This window comes from Uranotaenia lowii, chromosome 1, assembly GCF_029784155.1.
Source record: "Uranotaenia lowii strain MFRU-FL chromosome 1, ASM2978415v1, whole genome shotgun sequence".
NCBI classification, from domain to species: domain Eukaryota; kingdom Metazoa; phylum Arthropoda; class Insecta; order Diptera; family Culicidae; genus Uranotaenia; species Uranotaenia lowii.
Window position 1 is genome coordinate 8,234,913 of NC_073691.1, and position 16,734 is coordinate 8,251,646.

The 16,734-nt window shown below is 36.7% G+C and overlaps 1 protein-coding gene across 10 annotated transcripts in view; it reads left to right on the forward strand.

Moving 5' to 3' along the window:
* LOC129753037 (ephrin type-B receptor 5) overlaps positions 1-5,270 on the forward strand; it is a 153,856-nt gene extending 148,586 nt beyond the window's left edge. For 6 of the 10 annotated variants that reach the window (XM_055748833.1, XM_055748861.1, XM_055748850.1 and 3 more), the window contains 4 exons: positions 447-620; positions 691-1,157; positions 1,223-1,882; positions 3,558-5,270. In XM_055748833.1, the coding sequence (XP_055604808.1) occupies positions 447-620; positions 691-1,157; positions 1,223-1,882; positions 3,558-3,662 (1,406 nt within the window). In that variant the 3' untranslated portion in view covers positions 3,663-5,270. The remainder of the gene's footprint in view (positions 1-446; positions 621-690; positions 1,158-1,222; positions 1,883-3,557) is intronic. The other 4 variants (XM_055748855.1, XM_055748875.1, XM_055748864.1 and 1 more) reach the window with 1 other exon arrangement.
* Positions 5,271-16,734: the final 11,464 nt, after the last annotated feature.

Consider the following 16,734-nt stretch of genomic DNA (forward strand, 5'->3'; position numbering starts at 1 on the left):
CATATGTATAATCGCTTATTCTTCCGTGTGTGCCGTGTGTGATCGCTACTTCTGCATGTAACAAAAAACAAAAATGAAAAAAAAAATCTAAATCATCAACAACAAAACTCTTTCGGCTTATTTGCGGCGCTTGATCAACCAAACCACCTTTAAAAAAAAACTGTGAATAATTACTAATTTGCTACTGAAATCAATCTCTCTATTAAATGCTTCTATTGCGCGCTTGTACCTACAATATAATACCAAACAAAAAACGCTCGACTTGCATTCTTTTGTTTTTGTTTATTACCATATGTGCTTTGGTCATGTGTACATTTTTCTTACAATTTTCTAATTGCTATGGATTGGTCTATGAATATGATTTTTTTTACTATCTCAAACTACCATTTGTACAAATTTAAATCGTAAAATTAACAAACAAAAAAACACAAATTACTTGAGTCAAGGTGGTTCTTACGGGTATTACCGACATCGTCGGGCTAATTTTGCAGTGACCACGCCACTGTTCGGAACGAGTCGCAGCTACGTCGATCCGCACACGTACGAAGATCCGAACCAGGCGATCCGGGAGTTTGCCCGGGAAATCGACGCCAGCTACATCACGATCGAGGCCATCATTGGTGAGTATCCTGCGGAAAAAATATTTGGATTTATTTAAATTAATTACTCTTTTTTCTATACCCCAAAAAGGTGGCGGTGAATTCGGGGACGTCTGCCGTGGCCGGCTGAAGATTCCTCCGAACTTCGTGCAGGAGATCGACGTCGCCATCAAGACGCTGAAGCCGGGCTCCTCGGAGAAGGCACGCTGTGACTTCCTGACCGAGGCCTCCATAATGGGTCAGTTCGATCATCCGAACGTGATCTACCTGCAGGGGGTGGTGACGCGATCGAATCCGGTCATGATCATCACCGAGTACATGGAGAACGGCAGCCTCGATACGTTCCTGCGGGCAAACGACGGCAAGTTCCAGACGCTGCAGCTGATCGGAATGCTGCGGGGGATCGCCGCTGGCATGTCGTACCTGAGCGACATGAACTACGTCCATCGGGACCTGGCGGCGCGAAATGTTCTAGTTAATTCCTCACTAGTGTGTAAGATTGCCGACTTTGGGCTGTCGCGGGAAATTGAGAATGCCAGCGATGCCTACACGACGAGGGTGAGCTATCCTATGCTGAACATAGATTCTTGAAGCCCTTATAAATAACGTTTCTCCTCTTTTAGGGCGGTAAAATCCCGGTTCGCTGGACGGCACCGGAAGCGATCGCATTCCGGAAGTTTACCTCGGCTTCCGATGTGTGGTCGTATGGGGTAGTGCTGTGGGAGGTGATGTCGTACGGCGAGCGGCCGTACTGGAACTGGTCCAATCAAGATGTGATAAAGAGCATAGAGAAGGGCTATCGGTTGCCGGCTCCGATGGACTGCCCGGAGGCACTCTATCAGCTGATGCTCGACTGCTGGCAGAAGCAGCGGACGCACAGGCCCACCTTCAGCAGTATAACGCAAACGCTGGACAACCTGGCGCGGCAACCGCAGGTGCTGCTGACGACGCGAAACTCACCGGACAACCCGGTGGCGCGGCTGGGGACCGATTTGAGTGATGAAATGTTGGCAGCAGCCCAGCAACGGTCGAACATGCTCGGTGGTGGAATGGGTACGACCGAGAGGATGCTCAACAATGGGGCTAGCGTGGGAACGCTAGGTGGTCCCGGAGCGATGGGTACGCTCGGATCGATGGCCGGTGGACTGAGCAATACCGGAACCATGTCCGGAACCGGAATCGTGGGAGGAGTGTTCATAACCACCGAGCAGTGGCTCGAAAGTATCAAGATGACGAGGTATACGCAGCACTTCAAAGAATCCGGACTGGTGACGGCGCAGCAGGTGAGTTATCTGTGATGGCACGTGGTGTGTTAAATGAGCTAATGAAAGTTAGGGAAACCAAAACAGGCACGTTTCGATCCGATTTGAACCAAATTCTAGAAGTGACATATTCTGAAATATGATAAACTTGAAAACAGTGGAAATCGTCCTCTAGTATTTTTTTTTGTTTTAAGCTTTCTTGTTTCAACTCTATGATTTTTCAATTCATTTCAAGCTGTCCTCTAAACCCGCTAGATAAGCAAGCAGTCCTCTCAACTCGCTTCAAGGTGTTTTTCAATTAATATCGAGCTGTCCTCTCAACTTACTTTTGGTGATTTTTCTTCTATTTCGAGCACTCCTCTTAACCCATTTAATCACAAGCTGTCCTCACTTTTATTTGTTAAGTGCTTTTTTTTGGTGATTTTTCATTTATTCCGAGCACTCCTCTCAACTCACTTGATCACAAGTTGTCCTCTAAACTCGCTTCTATTTTTTAATGCATATCAAGTTCTTATCACAATTCGCTTGAATTTTCTTTTTCATCAAGCTGTCCTCTTAACTAGTTTTTTTTGTGATTTTTTTTTTATAAATTCAAGTTGTCCTTTCAACCTCCTTTATTTTTTATTTTCTCCAAGCTGTCATTCGTTTTAAGGTGCGATCATAATCTGCCCTCTCAACTAACTGCTAAGTAATTTTGGAATGTATATCAAGTTTTCCTCACAATCTGTTTGAAAAATTTTTCTCATCAAACTGTCCTCTCAACTCGTTTTTTTTTTTGAAGCAGTTCACTTAACCCGCTTAAGTTTTTATTTTAATCAAGCTGTCTTCTCAATTCGCATCAAGATGATTTTTTTTGAACATTCATTTCAAGTTTTCCTCTAAACCCGCTTTATCACAAACTGTCATCTCAGCTTGCTTCTACATTTTTTTTTTTCAAATATACATCAAGCTCTCCTCACAAGTTTCTTGAATTATTTTTTTTACCAAGCCGCCCCCTTTACCCAATTTCTGAAGTTTTTTTTTTTAATTTAAATGAATGTAACATTTTTATATTTCATCTGTTGTCAAGCTTATAGGAAGCATCTGGAATATCACTGAATGCACTTTTGAAGAGCTAAAATTTTTCTCGGAGAAATGACAATCGTCAAGTTTAGTCTTCATTTCATATTCATATTCCTTTTAAAAAAGATTTGTTTTTTTTTCAGCTTATCCTCTTGTATAAGTGCCAAGTACTTTTTTTATTCAGCTCGATTCAGGTAAACTTTACCTCGATATTATAACTTACGAGCATTTACCTTTTGATTTTGGCAAATTGTACCATTTTATTATTTTGGGTGTATTGAACGGCCCACACTTAACCGATTTTTCACAACAAAACTACATGATGAAGTACATAGATATTTGTCACATGCAAAAGTGAATTCTTTCTTTATTCTTAGGTTTAAGAGGACTCATATTCCATGTGTATTCATTTGGAAGATTTGTTTTTAAATACAACTCCTTAGGTGTTGCTACGAAAGGTTTCTCAATGTTTTCAAGTTTATCAAATTTAAATTATCTTTAATGAAAATCCTGTACTGATCCTGTACTTTTTTCACTTTATTCCATATCCTTCGATCTTAATCGCAATTCCCGTTGCCCACAACAAACTACCACCTCTAACTTCGACAACGATAAAATACAATAAAAACCACAGATCTCCAGGCTTACCGCCCAGCAGCTGTCCGACATGGGCATCACCTTGGTCGGCCATCAGAAAAAGATTCTCCACCAAGCACGACAGATCAATAGCATAATGTAAAGAAAAGAGATATGAAGACTTCCAGACCATTCATCATTACCACAACAACCACCACCACCAACAATAATCAATAGCAAGAGAAGAAAATCTTCACACATTTAAACTCCCGAATGACTGTTATTGAGAAGTGTTAAGTCGGGTTAAGGAAGAGAAAAATGAGTAAAGGAAAAAAGTGTATAGGTGTTGAAAGTTACCCACCGCACACACACATCACGAGAGAAAAACAAATGGCTTACCACATCCACTTTTTTTTTAAAGAAAAAAGATCCCAGTTAATGGATTTTCAATTCAAAACCGTGTACAAATTGAGGTCATTCCGCGATTGGTTCAGTCAGTCAATCAGTCAGCAAACATAAAAACAAACAAACAAACCATGATTTAGTCAGGCTGAGATAAGAGTGTACATTTTTTTAAAACCTACTTGTTTCCATATACCGATTTTATGTACCATAACGAAAAAAAACAAGTGTGTGTCGTCAGCCAACTGCTGATAAAAAGGAGAGAAAGTTATTGCATTTATACATAGTAGAGCTTAAGTTCAGAAAAAAAGAGTCCTGTAAAGCTAGCCTAAAGTTTTATTTTCTATCGATGCATTGTAAGTTAATCTCATAATGATAATGATGATGATATTAGTAGCCAGGTGGAAACTCCGATTTTTATGTGATCATTCTACTTAAGTAACAACGTGCGATGTTAACAAGCAAACAAACAATAGGAAGGATTTTTTTATCTTATTTTACTGCATTTTTTCCACACAATTTTAAGTTCCCATATTTTGCGTAGAAACCGGCAGCATGTGTGAGAATGCGTGGATTTAGAAGATACGAAGAAAATGTGATTTTTATATTATAGAGAGCAAGAGCAATAGGTAGGAATTTGTTTTAACACATATTTTTTTCTTTAGTTTCCGAAAAGAATGTACCAGCAAATTAAAAGGAAAAAAAACGACTAAGACTTACTACTTAGTAGTAGGTAGTAGTTCAAACTACAGCCAAGCGAGCAAGAGCAGAAAAATCTCATCACACACAGAAACTGAATGATATTAATTAATAGCATGAAGACAGAACTAAAACGGGAATAATCTATTGTAGAGAGTAAAATAACACAAGCCCAGATGACATAATACCAGAGTCCTAGCATTCAGTGAGAGGAACGAAGAAAAAACGAAACCAATTTTTTACCCTACTTACAGAAAACAAATTCGTTGTTGTATGATAGTTTAGCGAAATTGGAACAGTCAGGATTGATTTTTCCTTGTCATTTTTCTTTTGTGTACATTAAAACGTTTCCTTCCTTCCTGAATTTGGTTTTTAAATTAATTTCTGTAACAAAGGTCTGTGTTTTTAGTACATAAGCTGTCGTTGGATTTGATTTTACCCTTTTTTTATTGCCTAAATTAAAAGGAACACGAACCCACACATACACACAAAAAATCACAAAAATCGAATGCAAAATTGAACAACGATACGTTTTAGCTTTACTTTCCTATGTGAAATATAGTGTTTTCATTTTCATTAGCTATATTATTAAAATTATTATTATTATTATTATTAATATTATTATTTGTAGCTATGTAATAAAAATCGACAGTGAGATTGATATAATTTATGTGATTTAGTGTTTTTTTTCGTCTTTTTAGTTGTGCGTAGATCAGAAAAGAAATTTTTGGTCCGTCCAAAGGTTCATTGAAAAGGTATTTTACTTTTCTCACAACAAATGAACTGGAATTGGAATGTTTTTTTTTTGTAATAAAATCCTTGCTCTGCTTATCGAAGACAAATCCCTGGAGAATTTGGATTTGTTTGAAAGTCTGTGAATCCTGATACGTTGCGTCCCAGTACTGGAGGCTCAGCAGATTTAGTGAAGTCCGGATGATTGTGCGGGTTTGATCTGTGTTGAATCGGAAACTGGATACGGGAGGAAGATGTTCTCACGGGGCCAGGACGACTTAAGACGCAGGCAAAAAACAGCGTGACTGAGTCGAAGTGCTCCGCGATCTCCATAAAGTGCAAATCTCTGCGTCCTGGTAGTGAAACCCAAGAAATGGCCGAGGTACTGGCGGCCGGGAATAGAGATAAAGTTCTTGAAAGGGCAGAATACTTGTCTAGATAAGACATGATTAATTTACTCACACATAGTTCGTTCCATTCTCGAATTCGCACAGCTCTTCTCCGATCCCCATGTGGATTTCAGTCAAGCGTCTCGTTCTCATCTCTTCGCAGCATGTGCCCAATTAATCAATATCCACTTATGTTCCCGCATCTCTATTTCTAGCGCCTTTTGATGACACCGACGATAAAGTTCCACATTTGAGATTCAGTTTTCGGGCCACCAAGTGCGGATGACATGCCGCAGACAGGGATTCAACAATATTTTTGTACTTGCTGTTTGAAGATTCGGGTTTTCGTTCGAAGCTGGCTAGGAAGATGCTGGAAATACTCCACTCTCTTATATTGTTGTCCAGCTACCATGAAATAGGAAGAATTATCTTTGTTGATTTTCAACTACTTGCGACATTGACATTGACATTGTTCTGCATATCTAGATGTCTTTGGGCGAGCAAAACTATATCATTAGCTAGGTCAAGGTCGTTAAGCTGCTCCATTGTGCTACTAATAGAAAAGCAACGGCTAGACCAGCCAAGGCTAGGTACTCTAAAATACGGATGACCGCAGGGCCGGCTGGCTACTGATTAACCAAGGACCTTACGGATAAAATACAAGAAACCGGAAATTGCATGTTTCTATGCCTTTTTTTTAATATTGTTAAGTGGCGTGTTGTCTGTGTGTATAAAACAATGTTCTGTCTGTAATGAGACCTGTAAAAGAGCTCACTAACCGTGGGTTTGCTGCAGTTGCTGTTGCATCGCAACGTCGTGGTTCCGGAAGCAGGAGGGCTGTCGATGTAATGGAGTTGCTGGACTCGGTCGTTGCAGGCGTCTTCCTTCGTTGGCTATTAATCGGCTTGCCCACGAGAGTGCTCCATATCCGGAAAGCCCGAGAAGGGAAGTTCTCCTTAATTATGGAACCGCAGAACCCGAGGACTGAGATTCTGATCCTTTACGTTTTAGGCGCGAGACCACAAAGGGTCTGCGGGCGAATCCGTGCCGAAGAAACACCGGTATTCGGGTGAATTCCATGGACGTTCACAAACACTATACAGCACAATGACTTCACACATTTTCGCCTTGCATTTTGTCTTTTCTTCAGCAATAAAATGTAGCCTACTGTGGTGCTATCTTGTTGTGAGACTGGACAAAGAACATGAATTTTTTAGAGAAAAACGTACAAAATTAAAACAAAAATCAAACGATTTGTTATTATTATTATTATTATTATTATTATTGGAAAAAAATCATGATCGAATTTTGAAAACCGACCATATATATTTTGTAGATTGGCCCAGAACCTGATCTGTGGAGCTTCCAGTTTCTGTTTTGACCCTTAGAAATCACCTGAGGTGGGCCCAAGGAAAACGAAAAAAATTAAATTTTAATTTTGATGTCAAATGAATTAGAAACGCATGAAACGTGGAGATCTGGTATTAACTCGGAAAAAAAATCGAACAAAAATCGACTTTCTGCGCTTTGAGGCACCACCAAATGAAGTCTGATTGAGCGTAAATTTTTCACAGGTCAGTTGGGGGCAATCGACAAATCGATATGATCGGTTTTCGAAATTCGACATGGCTCATTTGGCCGCCACCATAGTCTACCTACAGTCGATCGGTCCAGTTCGACCTTGACTGTCTGAGCCAACAAACATCCGTAGTAATTGATGGCACCCAAATGAAAACGCGTGACGTCTTGGAAATCGCAAGATCAGGATGAAGTCCATCCCTGTCGATGATGTGACCTGAAAGTAATGGCCTTGATCAACACTCCCAGCTAGCTCAGACGATACTTACTGGGTTCTGTCTGGGTCGCTAAGTCGTCCTAGAGAGAATAGGAACAACAAATCGTATATCACAAGCTGGAACAAGCTCTGACGGACAAGACTCAACAAATACTTTAAATATTAACAGACGGAATTACAAAAATTATTAGTTTCATTGATTTGCCGTTTTGTTTTCAGCCCTCGGAGCAGCGCAGGTAATTGATGGCCATCAGTTTTTGAAAGGATCCCTCTGCACCGGAAGTCGTTGGGGCGCTAACTAGGTCGCGATCACCTTACTTTCCCAGTTGCACCAACCGGTTCGCGAAAGGGGATTTTGGTCGTTGGTTCGTTGCTGTGGGTTGTATCTTCACAAATGAGGTTCAAGCAAAAGGGGTTTCTTCGGAGATAAAACAAAATATGTCCTTGCTGGTTGCTGATCAAAATCCAAGAGACTTTATTAACCCTTTTTACTACATTTCTAGGTTCCCTTAATCACAAAGCCTTTTGTTTTCGAGATCCCCTGGAAGAGAAGAACTCTCCTACTCTCGAGGAGTTTGGCCCATTTGATCGAAAGTCGAAAACACTCTAATTGAAAACACTATTTACCGCACAGTTCACCACGTGGGCTGGATTAAAGGAGTGTCGTTCGAATCTGCTTTACGGCAATTCCAGCGTGTGCGAAACGAAATTTATCCGACGGAGCGTTGGGAAGCAAAGTGACGCTCCTCGTAACGTGCGGGAAGAATCGGGGAACAGGCTGTCGAATCTGGTGTTGCGACAGCACCTCGCGGATTACCGCCAGAATTGTCTGGTCGGTAGGACTAGGGAACTGGGACCAGAACCTTAATCATCACTGAAACCCTTCAAACTTGGGCTCTCTTGGCCCCACTACGCACGCTGGATCCAAACAACGAAAAACGTGAGGGTTTTAAGGGTGTTTCTTTTCACTCTCCTGGCTTCAAACTAAGTGAACGGGGTTTTGGATCCGGATACTAAAGACCCAGTATCCGTTCAACAGATTTCGTCTCTCTCTTTTTTTTCACAAAAAGATCCGGTAAACATTTGGGCCAAATGTCAGTCTAAATTTTGGACTGACACATAGATCAACTGTCAGTCGACGGTATGCTCCGATTGGTAGAACAGCGTACAAGCCACCAAGGTGGGTATATATTCAGGAGGTGTTCCCGAATAACGAATTCCCGATTCAGCCATTTTGGCTATGTAGGCTATGCAACTATGCGGAACTCACGAAGTTTGTTTACCAACAAACCACAGAAAAGCTGAGCAAAAAATAAACAAACTCATTGAGAGCCCCGCTCACTCCTCGCCTACTTACTGTGAAAGTCGGAGAACCTAGAGTATCTAAGAACCTTGCAAGCTACCTGAGATGGTCCTACGCCGTTTGGCCTAAAGTCATTTGGCATAATGCCGTTTGGCATAACGTCGTTTGGCATAAAAGTCGTTTGGCATAAAGTCGTTTGGCATAATGGCCGTTTGGCATAATGGACGTTTGGCATAATGGTCATTTGGCATAATGTCCGTTTGGCATAATGGCCGTTTGGCATAAAAATATAAAAATTTATAAGGCAACATAAAATGTTGCTAAACATTTAAATACATAAGTTTTTTTTCAATTTACCGATTTTCTAGGTTTAATCAAATCCCTAGGAAGGCCCCGTGTTTCTAGGTTTACCCAAAGCTAGGGACAATCCCCTGGCCCGGTCCGCAACGCGAAGCGTAAGAACCATACTTCATTTTAGTTCGAACGCGAAGCGTGAGGAGGCTTCCTCGAAATTTTGATCCATCTTTTTAGGGCGGCCACTTATTTCTAGGTTTATTCAAAGCCCTAGGAAAGCCCCGTGTTTCTAGGTTTACCCAAAGCTAGGGACAATCCCCTAGCCCGGTCCGCAACGCGAAGCGTAAGGACCATACTTCATTTTAGTTCGAACGCGAAGCGTGAGGAGGCTTCCTCGAAATTTTGATCCATCTTTTTAGGGCGGCCACGTATTTCTAGGTTTATTCAAAGCCCTAGGAAAGCCCCGTGTTTCTAGGTTTACCCAAAGCTAGGGACAATCCCCTAGCCCGGTCCGCAACGCGAAGCGTAAGGACCATACTTCATTTTAGTTCGAACGCGAAGCGTGAGGAGGCTTCCTCGAAATTTTGATCCATCTTTTTAGGGCGGCCACGTATTTCTAGGTTTATTCAAAGCCCTAGGAAAGCCCCGTGTTTCTAGGTTTACCCAAAGCTAGGGACAATCCCCTAGCCCGGTCCGCAACGCGAAGCGTAAGGACCATATTTTATTTTAGTTCGAACGCGAAGCGTGAGTAGGCTTCCTCCAAATTTTTATACATCATTTTATGCCAAACGGCCATTATGCCAAACGGCCATTATGCCAAATGACCATTATGCCAAACGACCATTATGCCAAACGGCCATTATGCCAAACGACTTTATGCCAAACGACTTTTATGCCAAACGGCGTTATGCCAAACGGCTTTATGCCAAATGACTTTATGCCAATCGGTATACAATCACCTGAGATGTGTATACAGGTTGCGTACAAGCAAATAGGTATTTAACGAATATTTGAATTTGAATTTACATTCACATAAACTATTCGAGCCATCATAAAAATATGGCTTCCGTAGGATTGTTCCCGCTTCGAAAAATAGGATTGAAGCGGTAACAGAGCCTAGAAGTTGATTTGTGTGACTGGAAACGGCTTCTCAACGCATAGATGGAATCCGTCATGTTCGAACCCACTTGAGTTTCTCAAATGTTATTGATGTTTGTCAAGGTATGGTTTGACAGCGTAAGTTACGCATACCCCGCATACCATGGTGTCAACGATCTACTCGACGGAAGCACTAGGGGCAGATTTGACTGTGGACGTCTTTTTCCGAAACTTCTCCTCTGATACCTTCTAATCAAACGGAAATATCGCAGTACTCCAGATATCATTCCAAAGACTATGCAACAAACATACGTACTGGCGAGTTAGTATCGATTTTTGGCATTTCAGTGGGAATGCAATCGAATCCAGGTTTAGGTGTGCGTATCATTATTTCTTAATTTATTTATAATTTATTTTCTTTTAAGTAGGTCGTTCATCGATGTTTCATCAACACAACGAAGGCAGACAAATTTTATTCCTTATTCAAACAACAGCAACAAAATAGACCAAACGAAAATGGCTTGCAAATATGACCTAAGAAAGAAAACTCGAAAATTCTACACACCATAAAAAAGAAACAGCGTAATTAGAGAACAATAATTTTCTTCGTCCATAGAGAAGTATCCATATCACTGATCTGATAAATGTGGCAAACAGCAACCAAAATTGATAAAAAAAACTAACATAAAATTACGATTGGCTAAACAATGGGAGAAGCAAACAAAAACCACCTCACGTTTCGGATTGATCTAAACACCTTAGCTAGTCTCATATGGAAATTTGTCAACAAGCAAACAAAACGAAAATACGAAAGAAAGCTCGTCTCAGCATCACCAAGTCAATAGTCGCTTTTTCATCGTCGCATGATTAGCCTAGAAAAATTCTAAAAGGAGCAAGAACGACTCGTGACTCAATTGGCGAGCTCGTGCGAGAATCAATTTGAAGAGAAGCAAACGTGGTGATATTTTGTAAAAAAAATGTAAAGTTTCTCGATCTGTTCGAGTTATGGATGTGTTTTTTCTACTAAGCGAAATACTCGAAAGAAAATGGAGGTAGGAAAGCAGCAAAGATGTGTTTTAGCCGAAAGTTGATGCGGAATGAGCTAACCAGAAATAAGCCATAATAAACAAACAAAAAATACGCCAATATTTGATAAGACTGTAATTTATAGCAATATGTCAACTCTGTCATATAGTAAAAAAGAACAAAATAGAAAGGATTAAAACAAATAGAAGAGATTAACAAAAAAAAATAAACAACAACAAAAATCAATCCATGGAAAAAATGGTTTTCGAAATCGTGTGAAAAAACTAAATTTAATCTTTTGAACACTACCGAGTAAGATCAATCTTTTATTAACTAGTTCTTAAACAAAGAGAAAAAAAAGCTATGACAAAAAAAAAAAAAACAAAAATACCAAAACACAAGCATAACCACAATTAGCTGTAAAATAAAACGGACGAAAAAAAGAAAACTGCTATTGATGAAATCTAAAAAAATCCGTAGAAGTTTTAAAGAGCGGATTAAAAAAACATTAAATTATAAATAAAATATCCATCCGTTTCTGCTTTGTTCCAAGTGAAAATAAAGAGGAAGAAAAACAAATCAAACAAAGTGAAGATTATCGAAGAGAAAAATGGAAAACCTTTATGGAAAAATGAAAAACTTAGAGGTTGAAACGAACAACAGAACAACTGGCCAATCGTTGTGTAGTAGTTAGAAAGTTTTTTTTTTCGGATAAATATCAACGAAAAGTTCTCGTTCAATCAATTTTGTTTAAGCCTAACTTCTGTTTCGTCAAGTTGAACATTTAGGAATGTTGAGTAAAATATTACCCTAATATGAAGAATTACAAAAAAAAATACCAGTCATTTCAATCTCGGTGTGCACATTGTTATTTGTAAACAAGAAACAAAACTAACAAAATCTATCGGACAAAAATGCAACAAATCAAAATGTTTTCGATTTTTTTTTGTTGAATTTGAATACAAGATTTGAAATTTAGATTCAGAAGATTTAGAATTAATAAATTTCATTGAACTCTGAATTTAGAACTTTGAATTTGAAACCTAATTCACACCTGAATCAAAACCAGAAGTCAAAATCTTAATTCTGAATATAAAATACAAAATTTGCATTCTTAAATCTCAAAAATGTAAATTGAAATCAGAATTTCTCAACACCTCATTGATATCTTGAGTTTCATGTGTGTTCCAGCTAATTTTATTTCAATTTATTTTTTAAATTTGTAAATAGAACCCACTTATTTGTAAATATAACCCTGACAAAATAGTACACATTAGCAATGGAAATGCAATCATAAAACAGAAGAAACGAAAAACCTTATTTATGTAGACACTCTGCAAAGATTGAATGAAGAAAAAAAAAATCTAAATCTAATATTGAGCAATTCAAACCCAGATGTAAAAGAAACATCTTAACAAATGACAGAAGAGGAAAAATAATAAGATTGTATAGTTGAAGGTTTTATTACTTTATTTTCTACTGAAGCTGGACAAACAAATAGCAACAAATCTATAGCGAAAATTACCAAAAAGTCGTGAAGAGTTGAACAAGAGGGAAAAAAGGTCAGAGAGATAATTTAGCAAGTAATATTTTCGGATCATCAAATTAAACTCTTATATATTACCCACGCAATGAGATATTGCAGAAATTATTCGTTACTATTCCAAATATTCGAAAGATGAAAGAAAGAGATTAAAAGAGAATGTCTCGAAAATTTTAGCATACGTTTTACGATGGAGGTGAAATCAGAATAAAGCATTTAAATATATTTCAACAAATAACTTAAGAGAGAAAGAGTATTTAACAAACCGAATTCAAAAGAGCTTACGGATTTTATTCAGTTCAAATTTAGCTACCACCATCGTTCGGTTTTTTTCGAGGCTTATTCTCATGATTTTTGCTGATATATTCGTTCAAAATGTAGGTAAACATTCATCAACGCAAAGCAGCAACGCAAAACAGAACTGAATTGAGGAATAGTAGTGAAAAAGTAACGGCAACTATTCAACAGTAAACCCCCTAAAAACCGCAACAAACTAACTAGGAACACACAACTACCACAACAAAAATTACAATAGCGAAAAGACAAACAAAAGACTTGAAGAAAAAAAAAACAAACCAAAACTAACAAAAAACTATAGGGCAATTCAACAGGAAGTAATTTGAAACAAACAGAACGGGAAAACCGAAGACACCAGCCAGCCAGCCAGCCACTATAAAACCTAAGAAGAGAGTGGACAGTTACTTAGCAAAGAAATAGGAAACAAACTACTTAACTACAACAGAAAAAAAACATAACCTCCACTGTGGAAAAGTGATGTTTTCAACTTCTTACGAAGGATTCGAATCGACTCTCGACTCGAATCGCCATCGGACTCGGGTATGGAAACATCATTGACACAACCAACTATTAACATTAATTAACAGTAAACAACAATAGAAAAAAGCAGCAACAAGCACAAAACTGGTTTTTTGTTACAGCATACCTAAGACAAACAATATAACTTACAACAACCATAGCAGCAGCAAACAGGATAAGTTTTCAGTTGGGATATACGTTTTTATTTGCTTTAATTTTCTATAAAAACAAACAATAGGCAGAGGGAGAACAAGAAGGGGGAAGGTTAACAAAAAAAAAACAAACAAACAAATCTAGGTGAGGAAATTTATACCAGATGGGTGCATTATAAAGTGGGACGGGATCGAAAGAATTATCAAAACAAAACAAAAAGTTGATGAAGAGAGATAAATAATGAGTCAACAATGAGTAAACAATAGAGGGTTTAATTGTTTCAATAGAGAAACTTTCAAAAATTGTGTAAATAGATGTATGATATTTCAATCAAGGCCAGCCATCGAGTAGTTACGAAGGCAAGAGAACGAGAAACGAGGTAAAAGGGAAACGAATCACAACAAACCAAATGTGTTTACAGAAAAAAAAACAAATAATAAAACAAAAAGAAAGAAGGAACGAAGGCAAAAGTAACGAATAATAGCAAAACAGTAAACCGAAAAAAGTCTATACGATTATGGGAAAGTGATTATTTATAATGAAAAACACAAAAAAAAACAAGGAATAATTGGAAGGAGAAATAAAAAGGAAAATAAATTTAGCTAGAGTGTTTGTGTTGTGCCGTAGATGTTTATCACAAAAATAAACAAAAATGACAAAAATGACAAAAATGACAAAAATGACAAAAATGACAAAAATGACAAAAATGACAAAAATGACAAAAATGACAAAAATGACAAAAATGACAAAAATGACAAAAATGACAAAAATGACAAAAATGACAAAAATGACAAAAATGACAAAAATGACAAAAATGACAAAAATGACAAAAATGACAAAAATGACAAAAATGACAAAAATTACAAAAATGACAATAATAACAAAAATGACAAAAATGACAAAAATGACAAAAATTACAAAAATGACAAAAATGACAAAAATGACAAAAATGACAAAAATGACAAAAATGACAAAAATGACAAAAATGACAAAAATGACAAAAATGACAAAAATGACAAAAATGACAAAAATGACAAAAATGACAAAAATGACAAAAATGACAAAAATGACAAAAATGACAAAAATGACAAAAATGACAAAAATGACAAAAATGACAAAAATGACAAAAATGACAAAAATGACAAAAATGACAAAAATGACAAAAATGACAAAAATGACAAAAATGACAAAAATGACAAAAATGACAAAAATGACAAAAATGACAAAAATGACAAAAATGACAAAAATGACAAAAATGACAAAAATGACAAAAATGACAAAAATGACAAAAATGACAAAAATGACAAAAATGACAAAAATGACAAAAATGACAAAAATGACAAAAATGACAAAAATGACAAAAATGACAAAAATGACAAAAATGACAAAAATGACAAAAATGACAAAAATGACAAAAATGACAAAAATGACAAAAATGACAAAAATGACAAAATTGACAAAAATGACAAAAATGACAAAAATGACAAAAATGACAAAAATGACAAAAATGACAAAAATGACAAAAATGACAAAAATGACAAAAATGACAAAAATGACAAAAATGACAAAAATGACAAAAATGACAAAAATGACAAAAATGACAAAAATGACAAAAATGACAAAAATGACAAAAATGACAAAAATGACAAAAATGACAAAAATGACAAAAATGACAAAAATGACAAAAATGACAAAAATGACAAAAATGACAAAAATGACAAAAATGACAAAAATGACAAAAATGACAAAAATGACAAAAATGACAAAAATGACAAAAATGACAAAAATGACAAAAATGACAAAAATGACAAAAATGACAATAATGACAAAAATGACAAAAATGACAAAAATGACAAAAATGACAAAAATTGACAAAAAATTACAAAAATGAGAAAATTGACTTAGGGTAAATGATCTTGAGCGGAACCATTTGGCTAAATTCGAAGCAACTCGGAACAGTTGACCAAGCGGTATGGCTTTGGATTTTATCCGAACAAAAAAATTTTAAGTTCAGCGGATAGATCTTGGTTTCTGCTTTCTAATGATGATTTTTTTAATATTTTAAAGTAAATTCTAATAACTCTAGAGCTGTTTTACTGAAGTAAGAATTCTGATCTTGAGCGGAACCACGCTGATCTTGAGCGGAACTAAAATATGATCTTGAGCGGAACCATTTTCTTCTGTCAACATCTTTAATAGCTCTTATTCCTAATACTTGTGTAACTGTGAAAACTTCAATTAAATTTCATCTTTGAAGATTTTAAAGTTCAAAAATTAATGTTTTTACGTGAAACAAATAAACTATGCGTTCCAAAGCTGTTCTCAAAATATCCGTTAAAATTTATTTCTTGCTAGAAAAAAGTCCAATTTTCCCTTTGATGCACTGTATTCTATTTTGAAAGAATCGATTCTCTAAACTCAAATTTAAGTTTTTTTCAATCTCAAAAATTAAATACGTTAGTATATTTGATTAATTTTTTGAATGTGCGTGTTTAGGATCATACTGCCCCGAACAACTTTTGAAGGTAACGACAAAGTAAGTAATACAAAAAAAGATGCATTAAATTACAGATTTGGCAAAAAAAAACTGTACATTGCTCTGAATCAATGTTTTTGAGAAAAAACTCTTGCTTTTTTTAATCCCTATTCCTTTAATTCCTTTAATTTTATTGGAAATTCATGATAAATTGGGTCTTTTTCATATTTTAGTTGGGAAAAATCAGTTTACGTTGAAAGTCTTTTCATACTTTTTCTTTTAAATTTTAGTTGGGAAAAATCAGTTTACGTTGAAAATCTTTTCATAGTTTTCTAATTCAAAGTAAGAAACCTTAATTTTATATTGACCAAAAAAATTATAGTTTTGGAAATCCATTCGGAATTAAAAAATTCTGTGAAATCTGTAAATATTTCAAAATATCGTGCTCTGTGACACAGATGCTGTGATAAAAGTTTCCTCAAAATTTTGTGAAATAACAGATTTTACTG